General features: G+C 44.1%; 1 protein-coding gene across 2 annotated transcripts in view; it reads left to right on the top strand.

Moving 5' to 3' along the window:
* LOC139230049 (multiple epidermal growth factor-like domains protein 9) overlaps positions 1-16373 on the top strand; it is a 66057-nt gene that overhangs the window by 42421 nt on the left and 7263 nt on the right. The window contains exons 4-8 of one of the 2 annotated variants that reach the window (XM_070861831.1): positions 6280-6368; positions 8962-9022; positions 10526-10614; positions 13453-13565; positions 15708-15864. In XM_070861831.1, the coding sequence (XP_070717932.1) occupies positions 6280-6368; positions 8962-9022; positions 10526-10614; positions 13453-13565; positions 15708-15864 (509 nt within the window). Of the gene's footprint in view, positions 1-6279; positions 6420-8961; positions 9023-10525; positions 10615-13452; positions 13566-15707; positions 15865-16373 lie in introns of both variants that reach the window. The other variant, XM_070861823.1, reaches the window with a different exon arrangement.

The raw sequence follows: 16373 nt of genomic DNA, 5'->3' as shown, positions 1-16373 counted from the left end.
GGTTGGGTGAGAGCTGAAACTTCTGCTGGTGTCACAAGGAGAGCCGGGGTGCACTCCCGGCACAGCTCTCCCCAACGGTGCTTCTAAGCGCCCGGACGCTGCGGAGGGTCAAAACCCGCGCAAATCTGGTCGCAAACGACCCGATGATCCAGCCCAAAGTTTTAATGCGGCTGGGACAGGAAGTGAATGAATGAATAATCTAGATCACCCAAGAGCCAATTAAGACAAACTTGCTGTAATAATGTAAATTGATTTTAAAATCTAATTGGGGTCACAACCGTTTTCAAAACTTGGAACTTAATCCCAAAAGTGCATGTTTTTTTTTCTCTCGTCCTGGTTACCATTTTTATGAATGTAGATTAAAGCATTAAAAAAAAAATGGACTAGTGTGTTTTAGAATGAAACTTTTTGCCTCTACGGCAAACATTGCTGGGGCCCCTCATGAGCTGATCAGAAATGAGTACTGAAGCCTGGAATTGGGGAAACCGACTAGGGTTAATTTTCTACAGTTCTGCTCTGCTTTAGCTCAGCTGCTGCTGAAACCCTCCTCTGTGCCATTGCCTCCAGACTCAATTATTCCAACCCTCATAGCCAGTCTCCCATCTTCCACCCTCTGTAAACTTGAGCTCCTCCAAGACTTGCTGTAAATCCCGTTCACCGGTTATGTCTTTAATACTCTTGTGATACTTGAGCTGTTGTGACCTTGGTCCCAATTATTGTAACTCCAGAGTGAGGCACAAGCATGGTGGGCAGCCTTTTATACTGGGCCCTGCACACCTATGCAGGTGACCCTCGGGTCTCCCACTGCAGTGCCCTCTGTGTATAGTCACAAGGTGTGCCACCAGTTAGTATACATACATGACACACACCCATCACCCCTATACTCGCTGACTTTCATTGGCTCTCGATCCAGCAATGCCATGATTTTAAAAATTCTCATCCTTGTTTTCAAATCCCTCCTTTTCTCTTTAACCTCCTCCAGCTTTTCAACCCTGAGAACTCCGCACTATTCCAATTCTAGCCTCTTGAGAATCCTCGATTTTAATCGCTCCGCCGTTGGCAGCTGTGCCTTCAGCTCCCTAGGCCCAAAGCTCTGGACTCTCTGCCTCTCCGCCTCTCAAGACACTCCTTAAAACCTACCTCTTTGACCAAGCTTTTGGTCATCTGCCCCAAAATCTCGTTATGTAGCTTGGTGTCAAATTTTATTAATGCTTTGGTATGTTTTACTACATTAAAAGTGCTATATAATCATTGTAGGCGGTCCCTCAATCGAGGAAAACTTGCCTCCACTCTAAAAGTGAATTCTCCAGTGACTACAATCCAATACGGGAATTAGTCTCTCACAGGTGGGACAGACAGTGGTTGAAGGAAAGGGTGGGCGGGGTGTCTAGTTTGCCGCTCGCTCCGTCCGCTGCCTGCGCTTGGTTTCTGCATGCTCTCGGCGACGAGACTCAGAGCTCAGCGCCCTCTCGGATACTCTTCCTCCACTTAGGGCGGTCTTTGGTCAGGGACTCCCAGGTGTCGGTGGGGATGTTGCACTTTATCAAGGAGGCTTTGAGGGTGTCCTTGTAACGTTTCCTCTGTCCACCTGGGGCTCGCTTGTTGTGTAGGAGTTCAGAGTAGAGCGCTTGCTTTGGGAGTCTTGTGCATGTGGCCCACCCAACGGAGCTGGTAGAGTGCGGTCAGTGCTTCGATGTTGGAGATGTTGGCCATATCGAGAACACTGACGTTGGTGCGTCTGTCCTCCCAGGGGATTTGCAGGATCTTGCTAATATAAATGCTAGTTGTGGCTGCCCATGAGCTTGAGAAATATAGAAACATAGAAAATAGGTGCAGGAGTAGGCCATTCGGCCCTTCGAGCCTGCACCACCGTTCAATAAGATCATGGCTGATCATTCGCCTCAGTACCCCTTTCCTGCTTTCTCTCCATACCCCTTTAGCCGTAAGGGCCATATCTAACTCCCTCTTGAATATATCCAATGAACTGGCATCAACAACTCTCTGCGGCAGGGAATTCCACAGGTTAACAACTCTGAGTGAAGAAGTTTCTCCTCATCTCAGTTTTAAATGGCCTACCCCTTATCCTAAGACTGTGTTCCTTGGTTCTGGACTTCCCCCAACATCGGGAACATTCTTCCCACATCTAACCTGTCATGTCCTGTCAGAATCTTATGTTTCCATGAGATCCCCTCTCATCATTATAAACTCCAGTGCACAAAGGCCCAGTCGATCCAGTCTCTCCTCATGTCAATCCAGCCATCCCTGGAATCAGTCTGGTGAACCTTCGCTGCACTCCCTCAATTGCAAGAATGTCCTTCCTCCGATAAGGAGACCAAAACTGAACACAATATTCCAGGTGAGGCCTCACTAAGGCTCTGTACAATTGCAGTAAGACCTCCCTGCTCCTATACTCAAATCCCCTAGCTATGAAGTCCAACATGCCATTTGCCGCCTTCACTGCCTGCTGTACCTGCATGCCAACTTTCAATGACTGATGACCCATGACACCCAGGTCTTGTTGCACACCTCCTTTTCCTAATCTGCCACCATTCAGATAATATTCTCCCTTCATGTTTTTGCCCCCAAAATGGATAACCTCACATTTATCCACATTATACTGCATCTGCCATGCATTTGCCCACTCACCTAACCTGTCCAAGTCACCCTGCAGCCTCTTAGCGTCCTCCTCACAGCTCACACTGACACCCAGTTTAGTGTCATCTGCAAACTTGGAGATATTACACTCAATTCCTTCATCAAATCATTAATGTATATTATAAATAACTGGGGTCCCAGCACTGAGCCCTGAGGCACTCTACTAGTCACTGCCTCCCATTCCGAAAAGGACCCATTTATCCTGACTCTGCTTCCTGTCTGCCAACCAATTCTCGATCCATGCTAGTACATTACCCCCAATATCATGTGCTTTGATTTTGCACACCAATCTCTTGTGTGGGACCTTGTCAAAGGCCTTTTGAAAATCCAAATACACCACATCCACTGGTTCTCAGTTGGGGCAAATGTGTGGCTGAGGAACTAAAATGGGAAGAGATTTTATTTAAAAAAAGACAAGCAATTCAATTTTTTTCCAAAACAATAGTCCAATACCAAGTTCTTTTGCCAAAGCAGCCTGGGAGTGAATGTTCTGTAACCTCTGTCATCGAGCTACAGTACGCGGACGACGCCTGCATCTGCGCACATAGAGGCTGAATTCCAGGATATAGTCGACGTATTTACCGAGGCGTACGAAAGCATGGGCCTTACGCTAAACATCCGTAAGACAAAGGTCCTCCACCAGCCTGTCCACATAGCACTGCCCCCACCCCCCAGTCATCCATCTTAATCCTCGAGTGGAAAACTTTTTAATGCATCAGGGTAATATGGATGGGAGGGACAAGTGCTGCCTTCCAATAAAGTTGATCCCCTGTGCTCTCTGCAGTGAGTTCCACCATGTCACTAAGACTGTCACTTGGTTTAAGAAGGTATATACAAAGTGCTTTCTTCATGGCATTTGTTCAAAAATTAGAAACCAATGATCAGTCAATTGGACCATCAGCAGCAGCAGTCCCTCGAATAGAGGATGACTCGCTTCCACGTCAAGAAGTTCACAGGTGTTTCAATGAAATTCCAGGTCCTGAACTAAATCTTAAAGGGTGGAAGATGCCTGTGCGTGGATTTTTTAAATAAGTCACCATAATTGCTGCACACAAGGTTATCACCACCTCGAGGTACTTGGATGGGTAATAAATGCAGTTTTGCCAGTGTTGTCCATGCCAAATAATCTAAATATATTGCACTCTGTCACGAGCTGAAATGGCATCTTTTGATTATCAGGGGCAGAGAAATACCTTGGTTATTGCAAAGTAATAGGTAGTGCCGTGTTATGGACTTACTGGCACTCGTGTTATTGCTCATTGGGCAGCTTTCATACATTAATGGACTGTTGATGTTTTGAGTAATGCAGCAAGTTATGATGTAGCTGCGCCACTCTGCTGGTCCTGCGCAGCCTGGGCCCGACTTTACCCATGGTAAATTTCGGGCATGCGTGAAACTGAATAGAAACATAGAAACATAGAAAATAGGTGCAGGAGTAGGCCATTCGGCCCTTCGAGCCTGTACCGCCATTCAAGAGTTCATGGTTGAACATGCAACCTCAGTACCCCATTCCTGCTTTCTCGCCATACCCCTTGATCCCCCAAGTAGTAAGGACTACATCTAACTCATTTTTGAATATATTTAGTAAATTTGCCTCAACAACTTTCTGTGGTAGAGAATTCCACAGGTTCACCACTCTGGGTGAAGAAGTTTCTCTTCATCTCGGTCCTAACTGGTATCCTTCGACTGTGACCCCTGGTTCTGGACTTCCCCAACATTGGGAACATTCTTCCTGCATCTAACCTGTCTAAACCCGTCAGAATTTTAAACGTTTCTATGAGATCCCCTCATTCTTCTGAACTCCAGTGAATACAAGCCCAGTTGATCCAGTCTTTCTTGATGTCAGTCCCGCCATCCCGGGAATCAGTCTGGTGAACCTTCGCTGCACTCTCTCAATAGCAAGAATGTCCTTCCTCAAGTTAGGAGACCAAAACTGTACACAATACTCCAGATGTGGCTTCACCAAGGCCCTGTACAACTGTAGTAACACCTCCCTGCCCCTGTACTCTAATCCCCTTGCTATGAAGGCCAACATGCCATTTGCTTTCTTAACTGCCTGCTTGTGCCTGCATGCCAACCTTCAATGACTGATGTACCATGACACCCAGGTCTCGTTGCACCTCCCCTTTTCCTAATCTGTCACCATTCAGATAATAGTCTGTCTCTCTGTTTTTACCACCAAAGTGGATAACCTCACATTTATCCACATTATACTTCATCTGCCATGCATTTGCCCACTCGCCTAGCCTATCCAAGTCACTCTGCAGCCTCTTAGCATCCTCCTCACAGCTCTCACTGCCACCCAACTTGGTGTCATCCGCAAACTTGGAGACACTACATTTAATCCCCTCGTCTAAATCATTAATGTACAATGTAAACAGCTGGAGCCCCAAGCACAGAACCTTGCGGTACCCCACTAGTCACTGCCTGCCATTCTGAAAAGTTCCCATTTACTCCTCCTCTTTCCTTCCTGTCTGCCAACCAGTTCTCAATCCACGTCAGCACACTACCCCCAATCCCATGTGCTTTAACTTTGCACATTAATCTCGTGTGGGACCTTGTCGAAGGCCTTCTGAAAGTCCAAAAACACCACATCAACTGGTTCTCCCTTGTCCACTCTACTGGAAACATCCTCACAAAATTTCAGAAGATTTGTCAAGCATGATTTCCCTTTCATAGGTCCAAGTCAGCATGGATTTATCATGTCACCTCTTTCCAAATGCACTGCCATGACATCCTTAATAATTGATTTAATCATTTTACCCACTACCGATGTCAGGCTGACCGGTCTATAATTCCCTGTTTTTTCTCTCCCTCTTTTTTTAAAAAAGTGGGGTTACATTGGCTACCCTCCACTCCATAGGAACTGATCGAGTCAATGGAATGTTGGAAAATGACTGTCAATGCATCCGCTATTTCCAAGGCCACCTCCTTAAGTACTCTGGGATGCAGTCCATCAGGCCGTGGGAATTTATCGGCCTTCAATCCCATCCATTTCCCCAACACAATTTCCCGACTAATAAGGATTTATCTCAGTTCCTCCTCCTTACTAGACCCTCTGACCCCTTTTATATCTGGAAAGTTGTTTGTGTCCTCCTTGGTGAATACAGAACCAAAGTACTTGTTTAATTGGTCTGCCATTTCTTTGTTCCCCGTTATGACTTCCCCTGATTCTGACTGCAGGGGACCTACATTTGTCTTTACTAACCTTTTTCTCTTTACATATCTATAGAAGCTTTAGCAGTCCATTTTAATGTTCCCTGCAAGCTTCCCCTCGTACTCTAAAGGGGCTATGCACCCAAAAATTAGGGGGAACTTTGATTTGAAACAGCCCTCTCATTTCCTGGGTATGAGTTCAGATTCAGATCAGACTGATGGTTTTATTGCTCTATTTATTGCTTCAGTTCAGCAAACAAACCTGTTGTAACAATCTAAATGCATTATTTCCACAGATTGGGGAGGAAAGAATCCTTAATGTAGTACAAATGGATTTAAAGCAGAGGTTTTGGCTTGTTGTGTAATAAATTCCAATTCCATCTATAGGATCTTTTATTGTAAGTTTTAATACTTTCTTTGCAAGTCATTAAGTTCCAATGTATTAACTTGGTATCTTTTTTTTTGCAGTTCTACAGGGAGCACAGAATGCCAAGCCTGTGAATCTGGGTTTTATGCTAATGAAACTGGTTCAATAGCCTGCAGAGACTGCCTTCCAGGTAGAGCTGCCCTCCTACTGTTACACGAGTCCATTGAGGATGTGGTGTTGGGTGAGAGGTTGGCAGTACAGTAATATTGCTGTGTCTTTTTTGTTCTTTATTACAAGAAGATATATAGGGCCCTGGTGAGACTGCACCTGGAGTATTGTGTACAGTTTTGGTCTCCTTGCGCAAGGAAGGATATACTTGCCATTGAGGGAGTGCAATGAAGGTTCACCAGACTGAATCCTGGGATGGGGTTTGTCCCAGGAGGAGATTCAGTAGACTAAGCCTATATTCTTTCGAGTTTAGAAAAATTAGATGATCGTATTGAAACATGCAAAATTCTTACAGGGCTAGACAGGGTAGATGCAAGGAGGATGTTTCCTTTGGCTGGGGAACCAGGGGGTCACAGTCTCAGAATAGAGGATTGGCCATTTAGGACTGAGATGAGATACTTCTTCACTCCGAGGGTGGTGAATTTTTGGAATTCTCTACCTCCGAAGGCTGTGGAGGCTGAGTCTTTTGGTATATTCAAAACCGAGATCGATTAGATTTTTGAATTTTAAGGGTATCCAGGAATATGGGGACAGTGCAGTAAAGTGGAGTCAAAGTAGATGATAGCCATGATATTTAATGGCGGAGCAGGCTCGAAGGACCAAATGGTCTACTCCTGCTCCTAATTCTTATGTTCTTTACTTTTCCCAACCCTTCACTTGCAACTCATATAAAGTAAATGGTGCAAATAAAAGTTTGAGCCTGACTTCAGTTGACCTGTATTGCAAAATGAAGTTTTTAAATAGCTTCATGTTCATCCTCTGCCATGTGGACATCTTGAAGCTAAAAGGAGGGAGCCGAGTTTGTGCTAGAACAGCTCCTCCTGCCTACATTGTGCTTTGTACTGCCTGATGGTGGAATGGCACTGACTGAAGAAAACATCAGCACAACCAAATACTTGGGTTTTTTTCTGTTCAAGGAAAATCTATTTGGAATTTGATCCATCTCTTTAGGTTAAAATATATATATTTTAATTTTGAGACTTTGTTGCTGCATAGTCATTATTTGCAGGCTGCTCACCTGATGAACATCTAACAAAACCATATTTGGTGTAGATGTGGAATTGGATTTTCTATATTCGTAGAATTGTACAGCACAAAGGGAGGCCATTCGGCCCATTGTGCCTACGCTGGCTCTTTGAAAGAGTTATGCAAATGGTCCCACTTTCCAGAGAGCCACAAAAATTTCTTCTCTTCCAGTACATATCCAATTTCCTTTATTGAAAGTTGCAATTGAATCGGCAGTGCATTCCCAATTGTAACAACACTCTGCTTTTTAAAAAGTAAAACTGATCATTTTCCCCCTTGGATTTTTAGCCAGTTATCTTCAATCTGTGTCTGGTTACTGACCCTCCTGCCAGTGGAACCAGTTTCTCCCTATCTACTTATCAAAACCCCTCATAATTTTTGATTACCTCTTAATTCTCCCCTGAACCTTCTCTGCTCTGAGGAGAACAAGCCCAGCTTCTCTAGTCTCTCCACATCCCTGGTACCATTCTGGTAAATGTCATCCAAGGCCTTGATATGAGTAGATATACGGCCCATTGAGCCTGCTCCATCATTCAATTAGATCATGGCTAATCTTGTACCTCAACTCTCCTTTCCTGCACTATCCCCATATCCCTTGCTGCCCACAAATCTATCGATCTCTGTCTTGAATATACTCATTGAGCATCCACAGCCCTCTGGGGTAGAGAATTCCAAAGATTCACAACCCTCTGAGTGAAGAAACTTCAGTCCTAAATGGGCAACCCCTTATCCTGACACTGTGACCCCCTAGTTCTAGACTCCAGCCATGGGCAACATTATCTCAGCCTCTATCATGTCCAGCTCTAAGGATTTTGTATGTTTGAGATTACCTCTTGTTCTTCTAAACTCCAGAGAATATAGGCCCATTCTACCAAATCTCTCTCAATCGGCAGCCCTCTCATCCCAGGAATCAATCCAATGAAAGCTTGTTGCACCCCCTCTAAGGGAATTATATCCTTCAGCTTGGGGCTAACCAGTTATTTGTAAAGGTTTAACATAACTTCCTAACTTTTGTACTATATGCCTCTATTTATAAAGAACAGGATCCCATATACTTTTTTTAGCAGCCTTCTTAACTTGTCCTCCCACTTCCAAAGATTTGTGTATATGATGCCTCAGGTCTATCTGTTCCTGCAAGCCCTTTAAAATGGTACCATTTATATTGCCCCCCCTCATATTTTTATTTTCCAAAATGCATTAAATTAACTTTAATACTTCATTAAATTTTAACTACCCATTTCACCAGTCAGTCTGTCCTCCTGAAATCTGCTACTATCCTCTCAAATGATATTTCACGCTTTCATTAAATTGATGAATTAGATAAGAAAATTGAGAAGCCATTCACTTTGAAATAAAAGGCAGTGTTTCACCGGACATTGGTGTTCTACAGGCTAGTGCCATCCCTGGATTGCATAGACTTAACTCTTCGTTGATGTAGATCTAGTTTGAGTACATTTGCGTGAAAACCAGTTTGTTTTGAAGATGTTCAATTGGAAGCAACATGCACTAAAATTCTACCTTGTTTCCAGGTTACTTTTCTGCGAAGAATGCTGTCCACTGTGAGTCCTGTTCCCGAGGATTATTTTGCAAGTGAGTATTGACAGTGTGTGCACTTCTGCAAAGAGCCACTGTTGTACTTGTTCTGTGGAGATTCCTCGTGTGTAGCAGTGTCTGCTGATGTCGGCTTGGTTGGCAGCTGGGGGAGCTGTGCAACATTAAAGTCCTCCTTTCTCACAAGGGTTCATATAAAGCTGGGATAGAGATGGTTCACTGAGTAATGGCAATGTCTGTTTTTAGGCAATGGCCCATACCGCGGTGCCCTGAGATTGTCATGCTTAAATAAGAATTTTTTTTTTTTAAATAGGAGCAGGAGTAGGCCATTTGAGCTGCTCCACCATTCAATGAGGTCATGGCTGATCTACCTCAATTCCACTTGCCTGCACTATCCCATATTCCTTGATTCCCTTAATATACAAAAATCTATCGATCTCTGCCTTGAACATGCTCAATGACTGAGCTTCCACAGCCCTCTGGGGTATAGAATTCCAAAGATTCACCACCCTCTGAGTTAAGAAGTTTCTTCTTGTCTCTGTTCTAAATGGCCAATTCCTTATCCTGAGACTCTGACCCCTGCTTCGAAACTCCCCAGGCAGGGGAAACATCCTTCCTGCATCTACCCTGTCAAGCCCAAATATTTTTTGTTAATCAAAGTGCTGAGTAAACTTGAACAGATCAGAATTAAACTGAAGTTTGGCGAAACAAATGAGCGAATCAGATTAGGTGAAGAGCAGTTCTGTTCTAGTGCACATTTTGCTCCATTACTAAGACCACTTCAACTCTACCCCGTCTCCTTCTGTCTTCCAAACCCAAGCTCAATCGCCCAGAGACTCAACCTTGCTAATGTCCTGCTGGCTAGTGTGTCTGCCTCAATCCTACAGCCTGTGACCTCTCACCTGACTCAGTACCCCACACCTGCTGCCCCCATCTTCTCCCAGTTCCTCTGGTTCTATGTGCCGCAGCAAGTTGACTTCAAAATTCTCATCCTCACTTTCAGATCTCTCCATGACCTTGCTCCATCCTACTGTGATCTTTTCCAGCCTTGTGACCCTGCTTCCACCCTGCACTCCTCTCTCATCAGCTGCTTGTTGGCCTTCCTTCCACCATTGGTGAATACTTGTTCAGCCATTATTTTCTAGCTCTCCTCTGACTCTCCAACATCATCTTTGTTTTCTACTTCTCAATCAAATATCTCCTGAAAACCCTTTTCTTTTGATCATGCCTTTTGGCTTACCCATTCCAACCTGTTCCCTTTTTCCCTCATTTACCCCCACCCCTCGGGTCAACGTAAAAAATAAATAAATAAATACATTTTAAAAAATCCTTTTGGGACATCATCCACACGAGTGATGTGATAGAAATGCAATTTGATGCACACCGACATAGACTTGGGATTCCACCCTTGTGACTAAAGTGGGCTGCGTTGTCGATCACGTGCGCCTTCCATCATTTAACTAATTTTGATTCTATCTTTTTACTGACTCATGCCTCTTATCAGGTTAATCTGTGTGTGTAAAACATTTTGTTGCTTTTCAGCACAACTAACTGTGGCGAGTGTACGATCTGCCCCGGTGGGGAGGAGGCTCTGTCGACAGCAGCAATAGAATGCACACTGTGTCGACCAGGTACTGTCTAAGTATACTGTTGGGAAAGGGTCAAAGAGGGATTTATAAAAAAAAAAAAATAACCCAGGTAATTGCACAAAATGCCATGGGGAAAATAACATACTAGATTTTCAGAAATTTTGAGCTATTGCTTTAGTATTAAGTATTGCAGTTTTTCAGATGGTGAGCAATGTCTCCTGTTACCAGTCTCTAATGTAACTTCTGGGCTCTAACTTTCAGTCTAATTTCTTTTTTTTTTTGTTTAATTTCTTCTCTGAATGTGGGTGACTCAGCCAAGGCTGTATTTATTGCCCTGAGAAGCTCGTTGTGAGCCTCCCACTTGAACTGCTGCAATCCTTGTGGTACCTAAATCTGGCATGGGGCCCAGAAGAGGCGAGGGCCCAGGGGCAGCACGGGCCAGCCCACACTGGGCTGTGTGCGCTGTGTGCTAGGTCCGTGCAACAGAGCTGGTCTCCAGTCATCTTGGTTAATCCTTGCCACTGGACCAAGACCTAGCTCTGTCAAGCCAGTGTGGTGGCTGGTGTGCAACGGTAACCACATGTTAAAAAAAATCCACGCACAGGCATCTTCCACCTCCTCAATTGGCGTTCAGGACTGGAACATCGGGTCCTTCATCGAAACACCTGTGAACTCATGGAAGCAAGTCATCCTCGTTTGAGGGACCGCCTATAATAACATAAATCTGGGTTGTGAACATAGACAATTTATTTTTGTTCTCTCCTCACACACAGATCTACTGCAATGCAATTTAACAGTGGTGATACCTGCCCATTGAGAGCAGTTGAATTTAAATACCGTGGCGAGTGAGGTGGGAGAGAAAATAAATCCCTGCCTTCAAAGCTCAGCATGCTGTCGAAAGCTGAACATGGCCCCGGAACTTGCAGTCGGCGGCGTAGCTAAGGAGCACGCCACCGACATCCGAAGGAAGTCCGCACTTGCCTTGTGCGAACCCCGCTTTGAGAATCTGCTTTCATGTGCTGCAGAGTTGTGCGCTGCATAGTGGTGCTCTGAGCCCAGTGTTGTGCGTCTGAACCTGGGATCACGTGGGACGGTGCCCCATCTCACTGCTTGATTCTGAGCCAGCCAGGGAACACAGGAGATTGTTGATTTGTAGAAGACAAGGTGGTATCAAGCATTTATTTAAAAAAAAAAACAGACCCAAGCTTCGTGGAGGTACGAACTACGAGCTGACCGAAGTACATGACACTTGCATTGACCGTATCAGCTGCAGTAAACAGCATAAGCTTGGCAGTAACCTTCAAAACAACAAATAATGGGGCAAAAGCAAAATACTGCGGATGCTGGAATCTGGAATAAAAACAGAAAATGCTGGAAATCTCCAGGTCAGGCAGCATCTGTGGAGAGGAAGCAGAGTTAAAGTTGCGGGTCGATGACCCTTTGTCAGAACTGGAGTGTTTGGAAAGAACAGATTCTTAACAAGTACTGAAAGGGGGAGGGGAGGGAAGAACAAAAGGGAAGGTCTGTGATAGGGTGGAAGACAGGAGAGATTAGAGACATAAGGGATGATGGCCCAAATAATGGGACAATATTTATTTTAACATTGTGACAATCTTTAAAGTTGTGTACATCAAAGCATTAATCGTTGTGCTGGGAGCCTGACCGATTGCTGATTTACTACATACTCCTGAAGTGAAATTCTGGGTAAATTCAATAGGAATACCGAGGTTCGTTCTTTGTGTCTCCTTTTTACAGATATAGGTGATTCCACTTCGGAATCGAACACCAAAAGGCTGCCATTATAATCAATTTTATAACTGCAATCTTATGGTAACAATCTGTCATTGTAAAAATCTCATTAGAACAAAGTATGTTTATTCAAAATTCACAATCATTTGTTACAAACCTCTTAACATACTGGCAATGCAAGTCTCTCTACTTTACTTTACACTCTGATTATTAACTTCTCATTTAAAAAAAAAAAGGCTACAAACTACTCATTTAATACTTTATTCAGTGTGCTTACAAACACTTCATTATCGAGACTTCAAAACAAATCTCCCATTCTAGCACAGATCTTTTTGTAATACAATTTGCTCATCTTGGTCCCCTTCTGCTGTGCAACAGGCTTCCTGCGCCTGTTTGCACCAGACTTAAAATTTTTCAGCATAATTATCTCTCAATTAGCCTAACTTTTCATCAGCATGTTCATTTGTATAAGGTGAAAGACACAGTGAATCCGATGTGCAGTCGGAACTTAACCGATTGCGTTTGGGATTTAGCACGTGCGGCAATTTCAAAGGCAGTATGATGGTGTACTCAGACTGCGAATTTGGGGTCATTATTCCTGTTAAACAGACTTGTTACTCTAATTGTCTTGATTTAGGCGGCTGACTCATTTGGTCCAAATGGGCAGAGTTCTCTGGTACTGCAACATGTCCAAGTGAGTATTGATGGGGTATGTGACTAGCTCATCAGAGCTTGGCATAATCCTGCTCTATAGGGAAGGGGTGGGGGAGGCTACTGAAGCAGGAAGTGAGCTACATTCTTTCTCGTTTCTCTCTCTCTCTCTCTCTCTCTCTTCCCCCCCCCCCGGCCCCCTTCCCAGCTTGTGAGCATGGAGGTTAGTTGTTCGTCTTTCCTTTCTCTCGTGCCCCGGCCCCCCCACAACTCCACTGGTATTCTGGGTGGGATTAAACTAATTATGCTGGCCTCTAGTGCTGTACCATGCCATGTGGTCATTTACCCATTGAACAGCAGGATATCTAGCAAGCAGGAAAGTTTATATAGTGATTTGAGATGATGGTGTGTGTGAGCGATGATTGATTAGGTCCCAGTCGGATGTTTTCCTGCACATTACCGGTTTCTTTTATTTTGCAGGGATGTACAAGCAACTGAAAGAGCTGCTCTGTAGAATGTGCAAAACTGGATATTACCAGATAATGGCGGGACAGGAGAGCTGTGACCAATGTCCTGAACAGCATTATTGCCCCGTGAGTAATCCTGGTTTGAAGTAGTTGCACTACTTGGATTATTCAGACTCTTCTGATTGGGAGCTGTGTGTGTGTCTTTTTTGTTAGACCATTAGTTCATGGTTTACTATGAAGAAAATTCCCCCTCAAAATATATTTTCCAAAATTATGCACAATCCTTTTCAGTGCTGTGGAGCATGATCTGAGTGTCTTCCATGATATGTACTCAGAGTGGAGAAACTGCCCTACAAAATCTCAGGATCTGCTATAAATGATACCTGCTACTTTAGAATAACTAAAGGTGGGATGTCCTTCTGGGTTTTAGTGATTGTTGGATGTTGTACATCGGTACTGGGTAAAATGATGGACTCAATTATTAAGGATGTCATAGCAGTGCATTTGGAAAGAGTTGACATGATGGGTCCAAGTCAGCATGGATTTGTGAAAGGGAAATCATGCTTGACAAATCTTCTGTAATTTTTTGAGGATGTTTCCAGTAGAGTGGACAAGGGAGAACCAGTTGATGTGGTATATTTGGACTTTCAGAAGGCTTTCGACAAGGTCCCACACAGGAGATTAATGTGCAAAGTTAAAGCACATGGGATTGGGGGTAGTGTGCTGACGTGGATTGAGAACTGGTTGGCAGGCAGGAAGCAAAGAGTAGGAGTAAATGAGTATTTTTCAGAATGGCAGGCAGTGACTAGTGGGGTACCGCAAGGTTCTGTGCTGGGGCTCCAGCTGTTTACATTGTACATTAATGATTTAGACGAGGGGATTAAATGTAGTATCTCCAAATTTGCGGATGAAACTAAGTTGGGTGGCAGTGTGAGCTGCGGGGAGGATGCTAAGAGGCTGCAGAGTGACTTGGATAGGTTAGGTGAGTGGGCAAATGCATGGCAGATGAAGTATAATGTGGATAAATGTGAGGTTATCCACTTTGGTGGTAAGAACAGAGGCAGATTATTATCTGAATGGTGACAGATTAGGAAAAGGGGAGGTGCAACGAGACCTGGGTGTCATGGTACATCAGTCATTGAAGGTTGGCATGCAGGTACAGCAGGCAGTTAAGAAAGCAAATGGCATGTTGGCCTTCATAGTGAGGGGATTTGAGTACAGGGGCAGGGAGGTGTTGCTACAGTTGTACAGGGCCTTGGTGAGGCCACACCTGGAGTATTGTGTACAGTTTTGGTCTCCTAACTTGAGGAAGGACATTCTTGCTATTGAGGGAGTGCAGTGAAGGTTCTCCAGACTGATTCCTGGGATGGCGGGACTGACCTATCAAAGACTGGATCAACTGGGCTTGTATTCACTGGAGTTCAGAAGAATGAGAGGGGATCTCATAGAAACGTTTAAAATTCTGACAGGTTTAGACAGGTTAGATGCAGGAAGAATGTTCCCAATGTTGGGGAAGTCCAGAACCAGGGGACACAGTCTAAGGATAAGGGGTAAGCCATTTAGGACCGAGATGAGGAGAAACTTCTTCACCCAGAGAGTGGTGAACCTGTGGAATTCTCTACCACAAAGTTGTTGAGGCCAATTCACTAAATATATTCAAAAAGGAGTTCGATGTAGTCCTTACTACTAGGGGGATCAAGGGTATGGTGAGAAAGCAGGAATGGGGTACTGAAGTTGCCTGTTCAGCCATGAACTCATTGAATGGTGGTGCAGGCTCGAAGGGCTGAATTGCCTACTCCTGCACCTATTTTCTATGAGTTTTGCTTTTGTGCTTTGGAAGTGTCCTTGGCAATTAGTTCATAACCATAGTGGTCACTGGGTGACTTGTCTGAGTCTCACTTGAGTGTGGATGCTAGGAGTGAACAGGAGCGATAATTGCAATATAATTTTCTAGAGCTTTGTCAAAACTGGTGGTGAAGCTTAAAAGCACGGTTAGTATTTTAATGAACACCTAGTCCCATTTTAAAGAGCAGTCTTCAAATCTATTAAATGGAAATATGCAGCCAGTTCGTCACCTTTGTGAAAAGAGACAGGCTAATGTTTGGATAAAGAATCTTCCAGGATTTGCAGGGTTTGTTTTTGCTTTTGCTTTTGTTTTCGGTATTAATTGTTACTATATTTTTGTGATCGGAGTCTTTGGTGCGTGGCGGTTGCAGTTTAACCCAATCTGAAATATGATCAATAAGAAGCACTTACCACCTTTTCCAGAGTCCAGACGTAGCTCCGATCCACTGTCCAGATGATGCATTTTGTCCAGCTGGAAGTACCGCACCTCAGTACTGCATGGAAACGTTCTTCCTCAAATCAAGAGATCAGTGTGTGCTCACGCCACTGACCATATTCCTGCTTGTGGTCACTTCATTCAGTGAGTAGACAGATTGTACTACTTCTTTGAGGGAGAGATCACGAAGAGTTTCAGGTACAGCAATTGATTGCAATAAGACAGAGGAAGAGAAAATGGTGTTCAGCCCCAACTGCTCTATATCTCAAAAGGATGCTGCCCAATAGTCTGTCCTTGAAACAGTTGAAGCGAAGATCCCAGTCCACTCATCATATTTGGAATGCTCAATGCAATGGGTGTTGTACATGGAGAGTGATAGGAATGTAGCCTGATCCTACCAACTTGTATCCCAAGGTGGTGGGCCTTCTCATTTGAATTGCTGCATTCCCATTTTTTCTAACTGTCCCTTGTGTGAAACCTTATTGAATTACTTCTGGAAGTCCATATAAATAACATTCATAGATTCTCCCTTGCCTACCACGTCAATTACCTCAACAAAAACATTCAAATAGGTTGAATTGACTAGAAGCTGGGATTGTTTTCCTTGGAGCAGAGAAGGTTAAGATGGTATTTAATAGAGGTGTTCAAAGTAT

This window comes from Pristiophorus japonicus, chromosome 2 (assembly GCF_044704955.1).
Source record: "Pristiophorus japonicus isolate sPriJap1 chromosome 2, sPriJap1.hap1, whole genome shotgun sequence".
Taxonomy (NCBI): domain Eukaryota; kingdom Metazoa; phylum Chordata; class Chondrichthyes; family Pristiophoridae; genus Pristiophorus; species Pristiophorus japonicus.
The sequence above is the reverse complement of the archived record's forward strand: the minus strand, read 5'-3'. Positions and strand labels throughout refer to the sequence as shown.